General features: G+C 40.0%; 1 protein-coding gene across 1 annotated transcript; it reads right to left on the bottom strand.

Moving 5' to 3' along the window:
- Positions 1-592: 592 nt before the first annotated feature.
- On the bottom strand, positions 593-17112 carry mapkapk3 (MAPK activated protein kinase 3). The gene is made up of 10 exons (XM_067588109.1): positions 16184-17112; positions 10334-10473; positions 7170-7234; positions 6852-6931; positions 6630-6756; positions 6329-6404; positions 6076-6200; positions 4394-4479; positions 4188-4268; positions 593-1732 (listed from the first exon to the last, which is right to left on the bottom strand). The coding sequence occupies exons 1-10, from the start codon at positions 16478-16480 to the stop codon at positions 1577-1579; spliced, it is 1233 nt and encodes a 410-aa protein (XP_067444210.1). The 5' UTR covers positions 16481-17112; the 3' UTR covers positions 593-1576.
- Between the last annotated feature and the right edge of the window lie 49 nt (positions 17113-17161).

The following is a 17161-nucleotide window of genomic DNA, read 5'->3' as shown; positions in this document are numbered from 1 at the left end:
TCTCTGTTCCCGGTGAAGATGGGCAACTTTTGCGGAATAACACAAAAGGAAGAGGCAGTGTTGTTTCAACATATTAGTGACACATCAAAATTGGGCTTTGTGCCATAAAATGGCTGACTAACAATGGAAAAATACCTACCAAAGCCTTCCGATGAGGAAATATTATCATTTGCAACGTGCTGGTCAATTCCACCCACAAACACTGTCTTATTTGGAGAAGTCTTATTGTTTTCTGTCTTTCAAAGACATGGGACAGCAAACAACAGCTGAGAGGTCATGCTCTATTTGAACCATGTCTAATCATGGCTGACCTCCCATATTTACAGCGAGGAAGCCAAGTAGTTCTTATGATGAGCTTCCTCCCACTCCGTCCCCTAAATACTGCATGGGGACCATGTGATCAAAAGTAGGGGAAAGGTTCTTACCATATAATCTAAACATAATAATGTTGACCTTTTCCAGTAGAACACCAAGTCAGATGGCTGCGTCCCAAATAACGACTCCACTGCTGCTATTTATAGCGGACTCACAAAGCCTGAAAGGCACGATTACAAAAACAATGGCTCCAAGGTCCAAGCAAAAACACTCCAGCTTTACTTTAGAAAGTTTTATTTACAACCATATATACCTTACAGATGAACTTCCCATTTAGTAAAGGCTGCACTGTCTTACTCATGTCTTCATATGAAGGGAAACTGTGGCCCTCTATTTACTGGAAGCATTTTACTCAACCCCTATAAACACACACACATACACAAAAGACCTTTCTCAAGAAAAAAAGTGTCACAACTCAGCCATGTCTCTCAACCAAACCTTACCCCATTGTGGCTTATGTCAAGTTCTCTGGCCTCATACTGGCAGGAAGCAGGCAAGTTGTTTACTGTCTCTCATGGCCGCATTAAGGGGACGCAATGTTGATCGGCAGTGACATTGTGTTTAAATATACCATTTGGTAGTAAGTGTGTGAGGCTATTTTATTGTTGCGTCAATGGAAAAAGGCTCCCTTGGGTCATCATGGAGGCTAAATTTTACTGTCAAAGATATAGTCACGTCAGTCAGTGTCAGACTTTGCTTTAAACCTTGTAAGGAAGGCAGCAAAAGACAGACAATATTAAGACAATACAGGGGGTCATGAGTGTTCTAGTTGGTTCGTCTGTCTGCGTGTGATCTGCACACTAGTGCATAGATATAAAGGAGATCTCAAATAGGAGATCCAGCACTCAAACACGCAATACATTATCACTACAAATACTTCAGACACTCTCTTACAAACAGGAAAAGACCTAAAAATGACATACATACAGTACGTAAAAACAGATAGAAACAGATGGGCCTGCCGTGAGCTACCACTGGCAGGACACACAGGTGATGTCATATCTTGATAGGTCGTGTTAATGTCCAGGTGTGACTTTCTGTTGTTCTTATGTTGTCCCTTTATCCAGAACACTTTCTCCACGTCCACTTTATACAGTCCTGAGCAGGTGTCTACGTGATCCATTCCTGCACACATTAACTTTTCCTTCATCGTCTTGTGTTTTTTTTTTTACTGGATTTCCACCTGCCGGGCCTCTGTGTCTCACTGACTTTGGCAGACCGTGGACCCGCTCTTGGCCCCTGCAGCAGCTTTCTTGCGTCTCTTGTTGAGCAGGGGGTTGCTGGAGGTGTCGAGATCCTTGATCTTCACCTGGTCGTAGTCCACACGCATGGTCGCTAAAGCGCTGGTCATCTCTTCCTGTGTGAGACAGGGCAAGGGTCAAGGTGGCAGGATGTGTTAGTTTGGTGCATTAGACTCCAGTTTTATATCACAGAGGGCAGAGAATATACTATACCAGCACAAATCTGTAATAAGTACATCTTAAAATAGAGTCCTATTCTTAACCCAACCTTGTAAATGTAACATGACTTTAAATTGGTACTTTAGAAGTTTCTAAATGATTGACATCCCTGTGTACTTTTACACTTCAGTATCGAAAAGATTTGACTGATCAGTGCATATTAGCCTTAACTGATATCTGGCCACTTTTTCTGGCCATATAGCCACAAGCTGTAAACACAAAACTGACATATTATCACCTTATAAAGACAAAGAGAAACATAATCATTCATTTTGAGTCATGTTTCTAGCCAGCTGACGAATATCCACTCTCCTTTAAGCTCTGTTTTGGTCTCCACCAATTCCTGAGGGAAATATCTGGCTCTTTAGCAGATACATTCCTTGCTACATTAACCAGCTAGTTGCTAACTTTGTCTGTCTTCTGTTTGGTGCTTGACAGGTAGGATACAACAGGTTTATCTGAGCTTCTTGCTAAAAAAAAAAAAAACAAGGTTGATGATACAGTAAAGTTACTAGTAACAAAAGAAGAGCTGAAAGACGCTAAAACGCTCCCTTGAGCTGAGGAAAACTGAAGTCTGGTGATAGTTTTCTGTGGGTTTGTCACTATGAGCAACCCCTCTCACATTACACATAATGGTGTGTTTCATCATTCATATAGACATATTGATTAGTGCAGCTTTGAGGGCTATACATATTATACAGTAATATATTCACTCAATTCTTTTTAGAACAGGGGAAAAATCAAATATGGGCAAGGCAGAGAAAAACCTGTCTGGAAACATTTTTATAAGTTGGGAAATGGTCGAGTCATCACTGGCTGAGGCCAAGAGAGGCTGGAGCCAAAATAGGCCTTAAACTGTCTTAAAATGTCAGACTGGTCTGTGAACTGGAGCCTAGAAATGTTAACAGTCAGTGTCTTAATCCTTTATGATTCATAGTAGGAGGCCACTTGTCAGTCATGATCCATACTGTCTAGTATGTAGTAAGAATGTAACCTCATTTTTCTGCTTTTCGAGAAGTGGTTGTTTTGAAAGTGCAATACGTGAAATATTTACGCAACCAAGCACTGCCCATTGCAGAACTTAACAGTGATGTATTGTGTGTGTATCATTTTAGAGAAATGTCTTTTCATACCATATCTCTTCAAACTTGCACATTCAGCTGCTGTGAAGGAATGTGCCGTTATATTCACGATTTTTGCACACATTTACAGCCACTGGAAATAGTTGATGTGATATGTAGTTGCCTGATTGAGACATTTCATACAGCACTGTGGAAGTCGCCCCACAGTGACTCTGTGTGAGCAAACAGCGTTCCTGTTCCTCAAACACATTTCTTTGTGTAAACCAGGTGAAAAGAGTTGAGAAGATTGGCACAAACTAGCTCTTTTGTGTTTGTATGTGTGTGGTAAATGTTAAACTAAAGAAACTCACTGTGTAGACCAGACTGTGACCACTGCTGCCCCCTGGTGGTCATCAGGGAACCATCAAGGAGGTAACGAAAAAACTAAATTTTGAAACATTTTAATTTGTTTCATTTGTAAAACAGAGAGACAAACTTTCTGTCTGTGTGAAAACTAGAGCCCTATATATAATGAATTTGATTTGTAATTTATTTATATTTGTTTACCTTTGCTTTTTTATTTTTCTTTCTTTAATGATGTATTATGATCTGTGAACTACTGCGAGATACATTACTTTGTTACTGTTGTTGGAGTTAAACCCATTGAAAGTTCCACTGTGTAAGTAAAGTTGAAAAAAAACTATAATGGCTTGAAAAAAATAGTTTCATTCAGTCAACAAAGTAAATATTCTTCATCTACAGTTTTTCTTTTTTGGCTTTAATGTGCCAATTATCTAATTAAAGGGGCAGTCCACAGATTACACATGAAGATCAGTTTTCAAGTCATGAGGAGCACTCCTGTAAATACAGTTGTATTATGTTTCTGTGGCTCTAACAGGAGATTTTTAAAGTTTCAGGAAAATAACCACGATGATGACATCGTCATCAGTGCATCTAAGTGTTTTGAGTTTGACAGCTGTGGGAATTTACCATGCATGGAGTATCTAATGAAAAATGCTAAACAAGTTTCATGAGAGGTGCGGGATTCATCATCTTGGAATTTAACCTATCATAGGGACTAAACATCAGGATGATTCAGATTCAGCCATGCTGCTTTGATTTGGACTCTTCTTTTTAAAACCTGTCTCTCACTTTTTATGGAAATGTAATGCTAAACTGCAGGAGTACCCCTGTAACACTTAATGCCAACCTAAAGCTTTGATAACCCATAAGTGACAGATTGTAATGTCAACCAGTGACCACAGGGGGTCAGTGTCGTTGCACTTCTGACCTTCACGTCCTCCCACATCTCTCTGTCTTCAGTCAGGACCCGGGTGGTGTGGAGCGGAGTGGAGGGAACTACCATGGATTGCTGCAGAGCGCAAACACACACGCATGCTCATGAAGATATGGGCAAACAGATGCACTGACATGTTGCACAAACAGGAAGCAGTACAGGGAGTGTACAATGTTGTGGTGTCTGTATGTGACACTTACATTGATCCAGGGGTGATTCATAAATTGAGTGATGGTCATTCTCTCATTAGGGTCAGTCTTTAGTAGCTGGTGGATCAGATCTTTTCCTGGGAGAGCGAAGCCAATGCAAAGATAATTTAATGGTAGCAAGACACACACACATACATACACACACATGCAAATCTTGTGTCTCGTAAAGCTGTGTTGGTCTCAGGGACAGGTTGGCCTACTTACACAGCAAATATGATTATTTGAGAGTGAGGAAGAAGAGTGAGATTGAGTGGAAAAAATAGAACTATGACAATGTGTGCATAGAGTCAAGCATACAGAACACCAGCTGGCTGATGTCTCTGAGTTGATTTCAAGATGTCTCTTAGAGGAGTTTGGGCATAATAATTTGTTGTAATTTTTTAAAATGTAAAACTTGAGGAAAGTGCGAGGACATATGGTCGGTGAGTGTGGGAGGGAGATGAACTGGAGTGACCTCCAGAGGCATTAAAGCTGAAACATATTGTCTGTGTACACAAACCCAACTCAGGTAAGTGCACGTGAAAATGAAAAAGGTGATAATGCACCACGATGAACTGATTTAAAAGCACAAACCAGCTGTGACATCTTCGTCTGCAGATGATCTTATACTCTCGGTTTCTGTGTGAGAACATCTTTGACTAGGTCAGGAAATCTGGTCAGAAAAACTGCAACATTATGGTTTCCGTGGTTTCCTGTTTTTTGAGTGTGCTTTAATCTTTACATGTGGCCTTGTCTACACTGATGACTGTTCACATGTCAAGCAGGCTTCTTTGACACAGATCATTTGAATCAGTTTAATTTTTTCTTCCATTTCTTTAATTTTGGAGAACAACGTAATTGTGCATTACCACCGTCATCTGAATTGATGTTGGATAGATCATTTCAAGAGACTCCATGATTAATCTGTTTGCTCTCAGCAGGCTCAAGCTCACTTCTGTCACTTCTGACTCTCACATAATCACATATTTTGTGTTTAATACTATAATATTATAGTATATTATAGTATACGCTTATATATACAAAACTTATACATGTATGTGGCTTCAGCAGTCTTAGACAAAACAATTAGGTATCCTCTAAATTTACAGTTGTTTTACTTCATGTGTGTGGACGAACAGTGTTTCCTTGCAGTGGGACAGTGAAACGAGAGAATTTCTGGCCAAAAAGACTATTTTTAGAAGACGTCCCACTTGATTTGGTTAAATCCAGAGACTGTTGAAGGGTCATATTAGCTTGGGTGAAACTTGAGGATGCATTTTTCCAGTCCTCAGAACGAGGACTGTGGGTTTACACTGGAACCCCGTCAAAAAAAAAGAGATTCCTTCAAGGCCAGTATTGACAGGAGGAATGATTGTAGCAACTGATAACTCTCTAAGGGTACACATGGGCACGTGAGTATTGTTTTAAAGCAGATTTGAAGGAATTTGAACCTATTTCTTGATGTTCCTGCCACGAGGAAGAACTCAACTGTGTCTGTTTTCTCACCATCCAGCAAAAATGACGCCGGTGATTTTCCGTAACATATACATGTTTTGAAAGTTGACATGTTTAGGTGTGTAAAACTCTGTGTCACTGAAGATAGAAGTCCAACATGTAGAAGAAAATAAGTATGTCCAACTGTAAAGGCATCAGTGTGGACAGGGCCTGTGCTGGTGTTGTTTGGGGACTCTCACCTTCCTGTGACACATCAGCCCACTCCGGGTTTGGGAATTCATATTGACCCATCCGGATCCTCCTCTTCATCCCGGGAGAAATGGCCTGACCCGTGTTGGAGTAAAACGGAGGGAAGCCACACAACCTACAGAAGCAAATATGGTGAGGAAAAAGATTCACTTGGTATTTGTTTGAAGGTATCCATATATAGTATAGTGTGCATCATGCAAACACACTGGTGGTGACACACACACACACACACCCAGTACTCACAGAATGTACATGATGACGCCCAGAGACCACATGTCACATGACTTGTCATATTTTTCCGGACCCAAAACCTCAGGAGCTTATCAGTGGCAACACACACACACAGAGAGGAACAGAAATAATACACAAATGGAGATCAGGGTTTTACAGCATTGACAAAAAAACGACTCAGCAGCTTTTATGTTTTCCTTGTCAAAGTCTATTAAATTTACAGGACATTACGCTGTTTCCGAGCCTTCCCACAGCCAGTCCATCTTTCAGGATGCCAAAATGATCTTTGGAAAATTAAAGTAATGCAACTTACCCACATAGTACGGTGTGTAGCAGGGGGTCTGTAGAGGGTTGTGTAGCGTGGTCTCCTTAGCAAAGCCAAAGTCTGTCAGTTTGAGGACCGTGTTTCTGTCTTTCGACGTGTACAACAAATTCTCGGGCTGTTAAAGGAGGCAGAACACGACATTATTTCATTTAATGGCCCAGGAATGATCATGTTCTTTTACTAAATGATTCTGGTGGTAATCTTGATCACCTTGATGTCTCTGTGCGCAATGTTCATGTTGTGGAGAAAATCGATAGCCGTGCCGATGTCCCTCATAATCTCAGATGCCTCTGGGAGGAAAAGAGGAAAACACACTCTCTCAAACCAGAAACAATTCCAATATTACAAAACAAGAGACACCAATGCAGCAAGTAACATCATGTAAAAGAAAGGAACACAACATATATTCTGTCCTGTGCTAATGTAATTCAAGACTCTGCCTTATATATTTGAATAATGGTGCATTCTTTCTCTTTAACATCCTGTGATGTGTTTATAACAGAATCCATCACATTCATCATTTCTCACCTTTCTCAGTGAAGGCCTGGTCTCCCCTGGCCTGGATCCTGCTGAACAGCTCTCCTCCCTCCATACTGGATACACACACAGACACACACACACACACACACACATCAACTTTGATTAGTTTATTGATGCTGATAGATAAAGTTAATAAAGCTTTCAGAGAGAGCAATGCTAGTTCCTCATTTTGATATTTACAAAAACTTGTTTTCAAAAATCTGGCTTCTGCAGAAAGAAATGTAAGAAGAATATTTTCAAACTGTTTTACCAAAATATATGTTACACGTTTGCTACATTCGTTAGTGACGTGTTTAGTAAAACATCAGAAATGGAACTAATAGAGTGTTTTGGTTTTTTTTATACATCTGCATCTACACAAAACGCCACAGTTACTGTATAACAGGTCAAGTTCACTGGTGACAAGTAGACTGAAGATGGTTTGCAAAAAAAACAATTAAAACATCAGCTGAAATGACCACAGAAATTACTTAATATTTGCAAAAAAGGCACATTACACTTGCTTTGTCTTTTTATCTATTTAATACATCTTGAAGACACCTCCATTGCAACATTTTAACTCTGACCTTCTGGAAATCAGCCGCAGGGCATCTGGACAACAAGTCATTTATTTTAAAACTCATTAACATTTATAACTGCAGGGTTGATGGATTAAATTGAACCATTTATTAGTGACTTATTAACATTCATAATTAAAGATGATCTACTAAGAAAGTGAGAAACTCTAAACTCTTTATTAGTAACTTCATTAATGGCTTGATTGTTGATGACTCACCAGCAAGAGAGATTCTTCATGATTTATAACAGATCTATAACACATTAATAAATTATTTATTTACCATTCGTAACTCATTTTAAACCCTTTATAAAGGGTGACTTATCAGAAAGTGGTGCTCACCTAATTGCATCTAACAACAATAAAACATTTCCACAATCACTTTGACAAACTGATTTATCTGCTGTGAACGTCTGCCTGCCTCTGCACTGTGTTGGAGGGATTTTGATTTAGAGCACGAACACGTCTTTCACCTTCAACAGAGGCAAAGCTTTCAGTGTCAAGCAAAGAGAAACGATAAGTGAAAGTAAAGCTCTAAAAATACTGAGTGAAAGCTAAAAGTGGATCAAAGAGGAAGGGATGGGAAAGCAGCAAAACCTTCTTACTGAAACAAACCTTTAGGGTTTTATGTGAAATGATATCTCATTATTTTGACAAACACAAACTCTATCAGTAATATGGCTGCCATTTGTCTCATTTATTCACCGTACAACAATTCCTCCATTAAGCAATAAATATATATGACTGCAGTGAGTCTATTTTACATTTCACAACTGCAACCTGTGACCTGATTCTTTAAAAGTTCAAACACCGTAAATGCTCAGTTTCAGAAGCAGATGTTTATGTTTCCCACTCCTTCGCTTTCACAGCCACACATAAAACAGCCGTCACTGATGCCTGAAACTCTCCCTTCTGTTCCTACGAAGATGTGTTTGTGCTCGATGTGACGTGGATGTGCGTTTAAGCTGCATTAAGTAAGAGCGTACTTTTTGTGGTGCATGAGCACACAGATGAGGAGATAGCCCAGAGGGAGAGAGAGAAATGTGCGTGCGATTGTGTGCTGAGCTGACTATCTGCAGCGGGCTCTAATGCCGTCCTCCTCTGACCCTCGCTCATACAGGAAACAGGGAGATTACTGAGAGCGCACACACACATACATACAAGGTCATTACATACAGTTCAACACAAACAGCTGCTGTGTCAATAAATGCCATGATGAGAGCCCTTTAGTCACTGTTCAAAATTCCGGAGATGAGCTTCATTTCTCATCCCTCTGCAGTTTATCTCCTTTCAACTGAATTATTATGTGTTTTTTCCCCATTGACAAGCGGAGAAGAAGACCATACACTCACACCTAAGCATGTTCGCTATCAGGTCTGTCAATGACATGTGAAGCCCACATGGAACTCTGTCTCTCTATCTGTTCCATCAGTGCAGGCGTCTACACTTTGTCTCGTCAGTTTCAGGTCTTATGACTGACCTTTAGCATGTATTAGTTTTCTGCCCTCAGTAGTATAGAGCTTGTGTTTTGTCACTGCGGACGCACACAAACACTACACTATATTTTATGTGATAATAGTTAGATATATCTGCAAAACAAATTTCCTAACTAAACTGTTCACTATAATGACACTGATAACCTTCTCACCTTCTCAACACAGTGGAAAAAACAACTGTTGTTTTAGTCAACAGAGAGAAACCACATATGGAAAAGTAGCTTACTAACAGACAGGAAACAGCCCCACCTGGAAATATTAAATCCTTTCTGATTTCCTTACCAGATTTCCACAGCTCCTGTCTCATAAAATTATATATGTGATTCACATAAAAACTTCCTTTTTTATTCTACAAGAATAATGGCACCCATCTGTGAAGCTTAAAGCATCAATTTTCACTTTGTGGCCTTCTCAACATGCTAGAAAAAAAACAATAACTAATATTTTCAGTTAACAACAGGAAACCACATGTGGAAAATCACCTTTAGTCTGTTTGACTGCCAGGGTGATGCAAAAATCACAGAGTGAGTTCATTCATGGATATGACTGGATGTTACAAGTCTATATTCACTACGAAGTTGGTGTTCTTAATTTATTACAAAACAAATGGAAACTTTCCAGTGGAAAAGCGCAAAGGACCAGTAACTTCCTCTTCTCTACTTCACAAAAAACATGTCACTTCTCTATTGAGACTTTTTCAAAAAGAGTTTGTTAGACGAATCCACATCATCCTGTCAAGATCTCTACTCCCTCTCAAACCTGTGATTTATGAAAATTGCGGTCAATACATGATTAATTGCCTATTTTGAAATTGAAACTTGATAGAAGCCTGATTTAATACAGCAGGACTTGTTTTCAAAGTTTTCAGGAATTGATTTAAGCTTTGTAACATTTCATTTTAGATAATTAATGGGTTTTAAATACTATAAACAAATAGCTAATACAACCTTTAATACACAGAGATATAGCAAATGGTTTTTAACTGGATAGTAATGAAAAAAACACTAAATGGTTGTCAAAGAAATGATGCAGGCAGGTCAAGGTGGGTAATTCATGTGTACAGGGGTGATACAGTCTGTGTGGCTAATAGAGGATCCTACCACTCCATGATGATGAGCAGGCACTTTTTCCCATGATGCATGTTCTCATACAGGCTGAGGATGCGAACGATGTACGGTCCGCCTGATACTCTCCAGTGAAGCTCCACCTCTCGCCTCGCTTTGGGACTGTCGTAGAGAATCTGGCAGACGCAGAGGGAAAGCAATGAAAAGAAGATACATTTTCAGTGTATTACAGGACTGATGAACTAAACAGATACATTTCTGGTTGATAATTATCAAACAGTTACAGGCTTTCAGGGGAATCATATGTGATGATATGATCTTATCATGTTATCATGCTGTCCAAATTAATATCTGGAGCAGGCTGTGATTAAAAACAGAGAAAGTTATTGAAGCTTTTGTCACACATATGAGTTTGGTCTACTTTAATGTAATGCTTAACAGGAAAACATTAGTTTCTACAATTAAAAACAAAGTATGGTAAGGTATTAAAGGGGCACTCCACCAGTTTTACACACAAAAATAATTTTTTATACAAAAAAATAACCCTGATGATGTGATAAGGGGGTCAGATGATGTCATCAGGGATACTTGCTTTTGGGCCTTGAGACTTAAAATTTTGAACAGAAAGCTTGCATTACAAACTGGAGGCGTGGAGTTTGACAGTAGTAGGCATTTAGCAGGCAGAGGCAACCTAATGACAGGTGAATTCAAGTTGCATGTAGGGAAATGTAGGATGTAGTAGGATGAGTTTGAGATTAAAAGTCAGGATATCAGCGTCTGCCACTTTTTCACATTTTGTTTTTACAATTGTTTTTATAATCTGACACTTGTGAGTCGCCCCATCTTCATGGAAGTAAAATATTAAATTGCTGGAGTTCACCTTTAACCTCATCACCGAGGCCTATTCCAGTATCTAAGATTCCTCAAACTTACAGCATCGTGTCATAAATTTAAACTCATTTTATAGCATTTGGTCGACATTGAAAATAACTTTTTTTGGTGGTTTTGTTGATTTCTGTGCTTTGTTACCCTAATGAAACAATACTTTTTTACTTGCTGTAACTTTTATCTGATGGTTGCTCCGTTATGACATGTCTTGTTTTAGTTTAGTGAAAAGTGAGCCTCCTGTTGTGTAGATAAGAAAATAATTACTACAATATTCATAATATAATAATAGTTTTTGACTGTCTTCACTTCAGTGTAAGCTGAGGACTTCCATACAGTCCTGAAGAAAGCCTGGTCACGCGTCAGGATGTGTGTTTGTCATAAGCATACGCGCGCGCACACACAGCAGGTGGCGGACCTTGACATAGCACACATCTTGAGTCAGAGTGTATTTTTGGATGTGACAGTGATGGAGTGATCTCCTGCTGTTCACAAGGCCGGCCTGGTCACAGATCAAGCCTGGAGTACATAACACACAGAGGGGCTGACTCACGGACTTTAAAATGTGGACAGAATATTTACCAAAATTCAGATTCAGTTGTGTGGATGGAAATAAAAAAAAACTTTCACATTTCTTGGAAACTCCTAAGTCAGACTATCAGAAACGACAACTCATATCTGTAACTTAGCTGTCTCACTACTGTGGAAGAGGAAGTGAGGGCCGAGTGTTTCAGTGCACAGAAGGGTGTTGAAAGTAGAAGTTGTGGGTTTCCGGTGACTTATGTGTCTCAGCTACTACTATGTGTGCCTTATTTTGTTCGGCCTCACCCACTGAGCTTAACTATGAGTGAAGCACTGGGAAGGTTTGTTTCTGCTATGTCATTTATAGTTTTATGACTTTAATTTGAGCAGTCAGCATGTGAGCCAGTTTCCTTAATTTCCTGCACTGACTAGAGAATTGGCTGTAATAAAAGAGGATTGCGTGGATTAAACATAGACATAAAACACTACAAGGGAGGCGGAGAGATGACTGAGAGACGGAGTTAATCTTCTGATGGACTCTTTTCATATGTGAGGCGACATCATGGAGACTAAACACACGCTTGCCCCTGATCCTGCTCTAAACCAATCATCTGCTTCCTCACACTCCTCTAAACCTATCACGTCTGTGTTCCAGGAGGTGGTAACACACACTGAGACACACGCACCTTTACCTGATACTGCCCACAGACTTTAACACCACACACACACACACACACACACGCTCCTACATGTTTACATTGTATTAATATTAGAGGCTGTTGCAGCACTGGTCTGTATATCTTGATAAAAAGGTGGTTTATCTTTACAACTCCTACCAATAAAGTGCTGCTCATAAAGTTTACAGCAAAGTGGGCTAGTTAAACTGTGACTGATAATATACATTATCGTTCTAATGATTGTTCTATACCTGCTGTGTGCAGTAATAACAATGGAGGTTATAAGATTTAGCTCACAGGCAAAATAGCTTGTATGTATTTTTGCTGCTTTTTTGGTACTGATTTTAAAAATAACAAGAAACATGGATGAATTTCTAAAAGCTATGTAGCTTTGTGCTGTATTCTATATCTATGAAAGTTTTTTAAAAGTGTTGAAAACTCACTGCACCTACAAATTACTATGTAAATTTACAACTAATACAAAAGAAAAACCCATCCAAGATGTATTTTTACTTGTAGATTTTCTATTACATCACTAAACTGTAGTGTACTTTACATACAAAGTGTCAGTGAATTGAAAGTAAAATCCCCGGTGACTGTCCCAACTGGGTAAAAAATAAAGTTCCTGTTTTGTATAAGCTGAACAGAAAGCAGGAGTGATCTACACCAACACATGCGCCAACAAAAAAACAACCACAAAGGTTAATGTGTCTAAAAAACTAAAACCTGCTGCTGCATTCATTACCCAGCATGTGTCTTCCATGTTACAATCAAAGCAGATAATGATCTTGAATTGCCCAACAAGCAGCTAAAGCCTGAGAGTCAATGGAGACTGATTTACTTCTTTAACAGCACCGGCTCCCTGGAGCAAACCTGCTGCGCACTTTTCAAAATCAAGATCTTCCATGCAGTGTCTGTCTTACCAAACCACTGAGGATTACTTTGACAGTTTGGTCTCTGTGGCTCCCAGAGGAAACCCAGATGTGAAACAAGCATGCCAACAGGCTGACCGCAGAGGTGAACACACACAAACAAGTCGAAGGGAAGGTTTTGACTATGAATGGAAGCCTGTGCGCTAAGCTGGAAGGCAGCGCAGATGCTAAAATGGAACATTCACCGGCCAAATATCAGCTCGTGATGGTTTTAGTGGTTGACGACGGTGTTTGGTGGGAGGACTGGTGTGCAACACAGGGCTCTCCCACCTCCCTCTCCTCCCAGGAGTCAGACAAATCCAAGTTAAAAGAATCCTGATGACTGTAACTGAATTACATTAAAAGGATGGCTCCCCTCCAGCTCTGCTGCAAAGTGGATTAAACCTATACCCATCCATTACGTTTAACGCTCAGAGCAACTCTTAATTAAAAAGCCAGTGAGCTGGTCAACTCTCCTCACCCCTTCCACATCAAACACTGTTTCCTTTTGCTTTATATTTGCCTTGAGATTAAAAAAATGCTTGGAAAGTCATAAATTATCCTGAGTGGAAATACAGTAGGATGAGAACTCTATCAGGTTTCTGTGAAGCAACTGTGTTGGCAGGACCAGAACAATCCCATTTACTGAGACAGCAGTAAGAGCTACAACAGAGGGCAGATTATGATTTCACGAGTGTTTCCTTTGTCCTCTTTAAAACCTTTTAACAGGTTTCTGAGCTGAGTGTGCTGTGTTTGTGGGACTTCCTCTCAGGTGGGGTCACCCTGAAATGCTGTTGGTTTTCTCTGAGTGGAAACTGAAATCTGTGCGGCAGCAAGGATGCTGTCATGGCTTCTAAGTAGCCAACAAAAAGTTTCGAATACAACGTGTTCTTGTGCCACGGCAGCATGTAAACAGCTGAGTGTCTTCTTACAAATGTTGCTTTGACATGATATCCCTAACCCTTTGACATGAAAAAAAAAAAACTCAAATTGAATTCAGCAAGTAGCCTGAAGATTTTCCAGCCACATACATGTTGTCATTCTCCCTGCTGTCATTTCTCCTGTCTCCTGTTTTGACATGATGCTATCAAGCATCCTATCCCTCTCGGCCTTTCATCTTTTTGTTTCTGACTGCCTATTTTCTGCTTCAGTTTATCTCTCTTTCTCATCTTCTGTCTCTTTCTATCCCCCGAGCCCTGGCTCTGCAGCTCTGCTTGTGCCACTGCTGCTGCCCGGTTTGGCAGCTCGGATCCAGATGGATTACTGTAAGCCAGTAAATCTCTCTGAGTCTGTGGCCCAGGGGTGACAGGTGACAGCTCGACGACCCGTGCGTGTGTGTGTCTACATGTGTGTGAAGCTGTACCCAAGTTTCCAATGACCCCGGATAAGGTGTCACTCTCAACATCTATGTGTGTCTCTCTGAAGAAGTGTAACATGTCGTAGCATATGGCTGGGTGAGCGCATGCCCCTTTACTTGTATCTGATCCGGTGATAGGCCGAGCTTCCAGAAAACTGTTTCCACGTTAGGGCGGGGCAATATATCAGTATGATATCAATATCATGATATGAGACTAGATATCCTCTTAGATTTTGGAAATCATAATATCGTGATATGGCGTGTTATCTTTTCCTGGTTTTAAAGGCTGCATTACAGTAAAGTGAAGACTGTTCTATCTGTTCTATTATCGGCCTTTATCCACTTAGTCAAATATCTCATTTGTAAATATTTTGTGAAAGAACCAGTAGTCATCTCCACAATATTGTCACAATATCAATATCGTGGTATTTGGTCAAAAATATTGGGATATTTGATTTTGTCCATATCACCCAGCTTTAGTCCAGGTCCACACATACAGCATGTGAGCTCACTGGGCAACATGGACAGTTCATGTCATGTCAGCCCAATGTGAGCAGCAGCAGGCACACATACATGAAAACCAACCTTACACTCACGCTCTCTAAGAAATACACACACACACACACACACACACACACACACACACAGTATGAATGAAGTTCAGTTCACCGTGACTAGAAGATCATTCAAGTCACTTTTTGCAGCTCCTCCAATAAAGGTTAAAGATCTTGAAGCTACAGTTTCAACCTAGTTCCAACTCTTTCAATTTCATTATTGATTAGTCTGTTGATTATTTTCTTGATTAATTGATAATTGTTTAGTTTATTAAATGTCAGAAAATGGTGAAAAACAGTTTCACAAAGCCCAAGATGCAACCTAAAATGTTTTCTTTGGTCTTTTGGTCAACAGTCCATTGCTGTTATTTATATAGAAGACTAAATACACCAGAAAATATTCACATTTAGGAAACTGAAGCCGAGGATTTTATCATTTTTACTTGACAATGGCTCTAAAAGATTGATCAATTATCAAAATAGTTGCTGATTAATTTTCTGTTAATCGATTAATTGACTAAGCATTTCAACTCTAATCAAGATGTATCAAGATATAAGCCTACCAATAACAGAATTAACAAATCCTCATTTATAACTTAGAATTCTTAGTATTTGAAGGAACAATTTATGATCTAAATCTAAATAAATGTGTAGATTCACCATTAAAGTTCAAAATACAGGACTGGAGCCTGGTATTCCAAACAGATCATCAGATCTACATGGATTAAGCAAACCTCGTTAATAAACTTTATAACTATAACAGAACTTTATTTTCTTTTTGAAGTTGTTAATATTCCCTTGCATCAGTGGGCTAAATTTAAATCTAAGTCTTCAATTCAGCTAAAATATATTTCTATAAATGCCTATTACAAGTTGTATATGTACTACTGATACTGTCTTGACGATTGAATTGACCCCCTTTATAAACAGTGCAAACTGTTCACTGGTTATAACGTGTGTGTCAGGTGACTCCAGTATACCTTCAGTGCGCACTTCTCTCCTGTCTTCTTGTTGTAGCACTCAAGGACTTTGCCATTGATCCCTAAACCCAGAACCTGGCTGGAGATCTTATAATCGTCCGTTACTGCGTTTCGCTTTATCTCCAGTTTGGGGTAAACGGGCATGGGGAATTGCGTGGTCTCTGCGTCCGCGTCCTTGCTGTCGGCGTTGGGGGCAGCGGGCTGCTGCTGTTGCGGGCTGTCAGCCGGGGAGTCCGGCTCTGCCTCTGCTTTCGGCGCTTGCAGCGGGGTCTCCTTTCCATTTCCATTTTGTAGCATGTTCACACCGGCTTGTTGTCACCAGCGGTGCTCAGAAAAAGGAAAGCGTGCGTAATTCACTAAAGTAAATACGATGACTCCTGCTGCCCTCCGGTAATTGCGTCAAGCTGACAGGAATCCTTGAGCGCCGCTGGCGCTTCTGGCTGTCCTGGGCACCAAAGCCCCTGTGAGGACTCCACACAGTCACACACTTACACTGTATCTACAGTAGGCTATAGCTTATGAATCACACAATAACGATTTTTTTTATTCTCAAAAACTTAAATACGCGCCTATATTTAAAAAAATGCTCTGTCAACTCTACCGGTCTAGACTGTCTCTTCAAAGAAATCCAGTATTTCAGCACATCTGAATGACATAAAAAAACAAAAACAATTCCAGTCAGAAATGCCTTTAACAAACAGCAGAGAGGCGGGAATCCCGCTGGTTCTGGTGGACTCAGTTTCCTTTTGATGTGGAGTCCTTTGGTTGCATTCACTCACATGGCCAGTCACTGTCACCGCTCGTCTAAGCACCACCCTCCTTCAGTTAAGTCATATTTCTCAACTGGCCCTGTGTGACCGCCTTAAAGGAGCAGGACGGATATTCAGCTCAGTATTCAGTGATCAAGTGAACCGTAGTCACGGCTGATGATCAGATTTCTTGGCTGTATAGAAAATATGGATGAGACTAAAGAAAAAA

Source organism: Thunnus thynnus, chromosome 4, assembly GCF_963924715.1.
Source record: "Thunnus thynnus chromosome 4, fThuThy2.1, whole genome shotgun sequence".
Lineage (NCBI taxonomy): Eukaryota > Metazoa > Chordata > Actinopteri > Scombriformes > Scombridae > Thunnus > Thunnus thynnus.
Note: the sequence above shows the minus strand (reverse complement) of the source record. Positions and strands in the feature narration are given on the sequence as shown.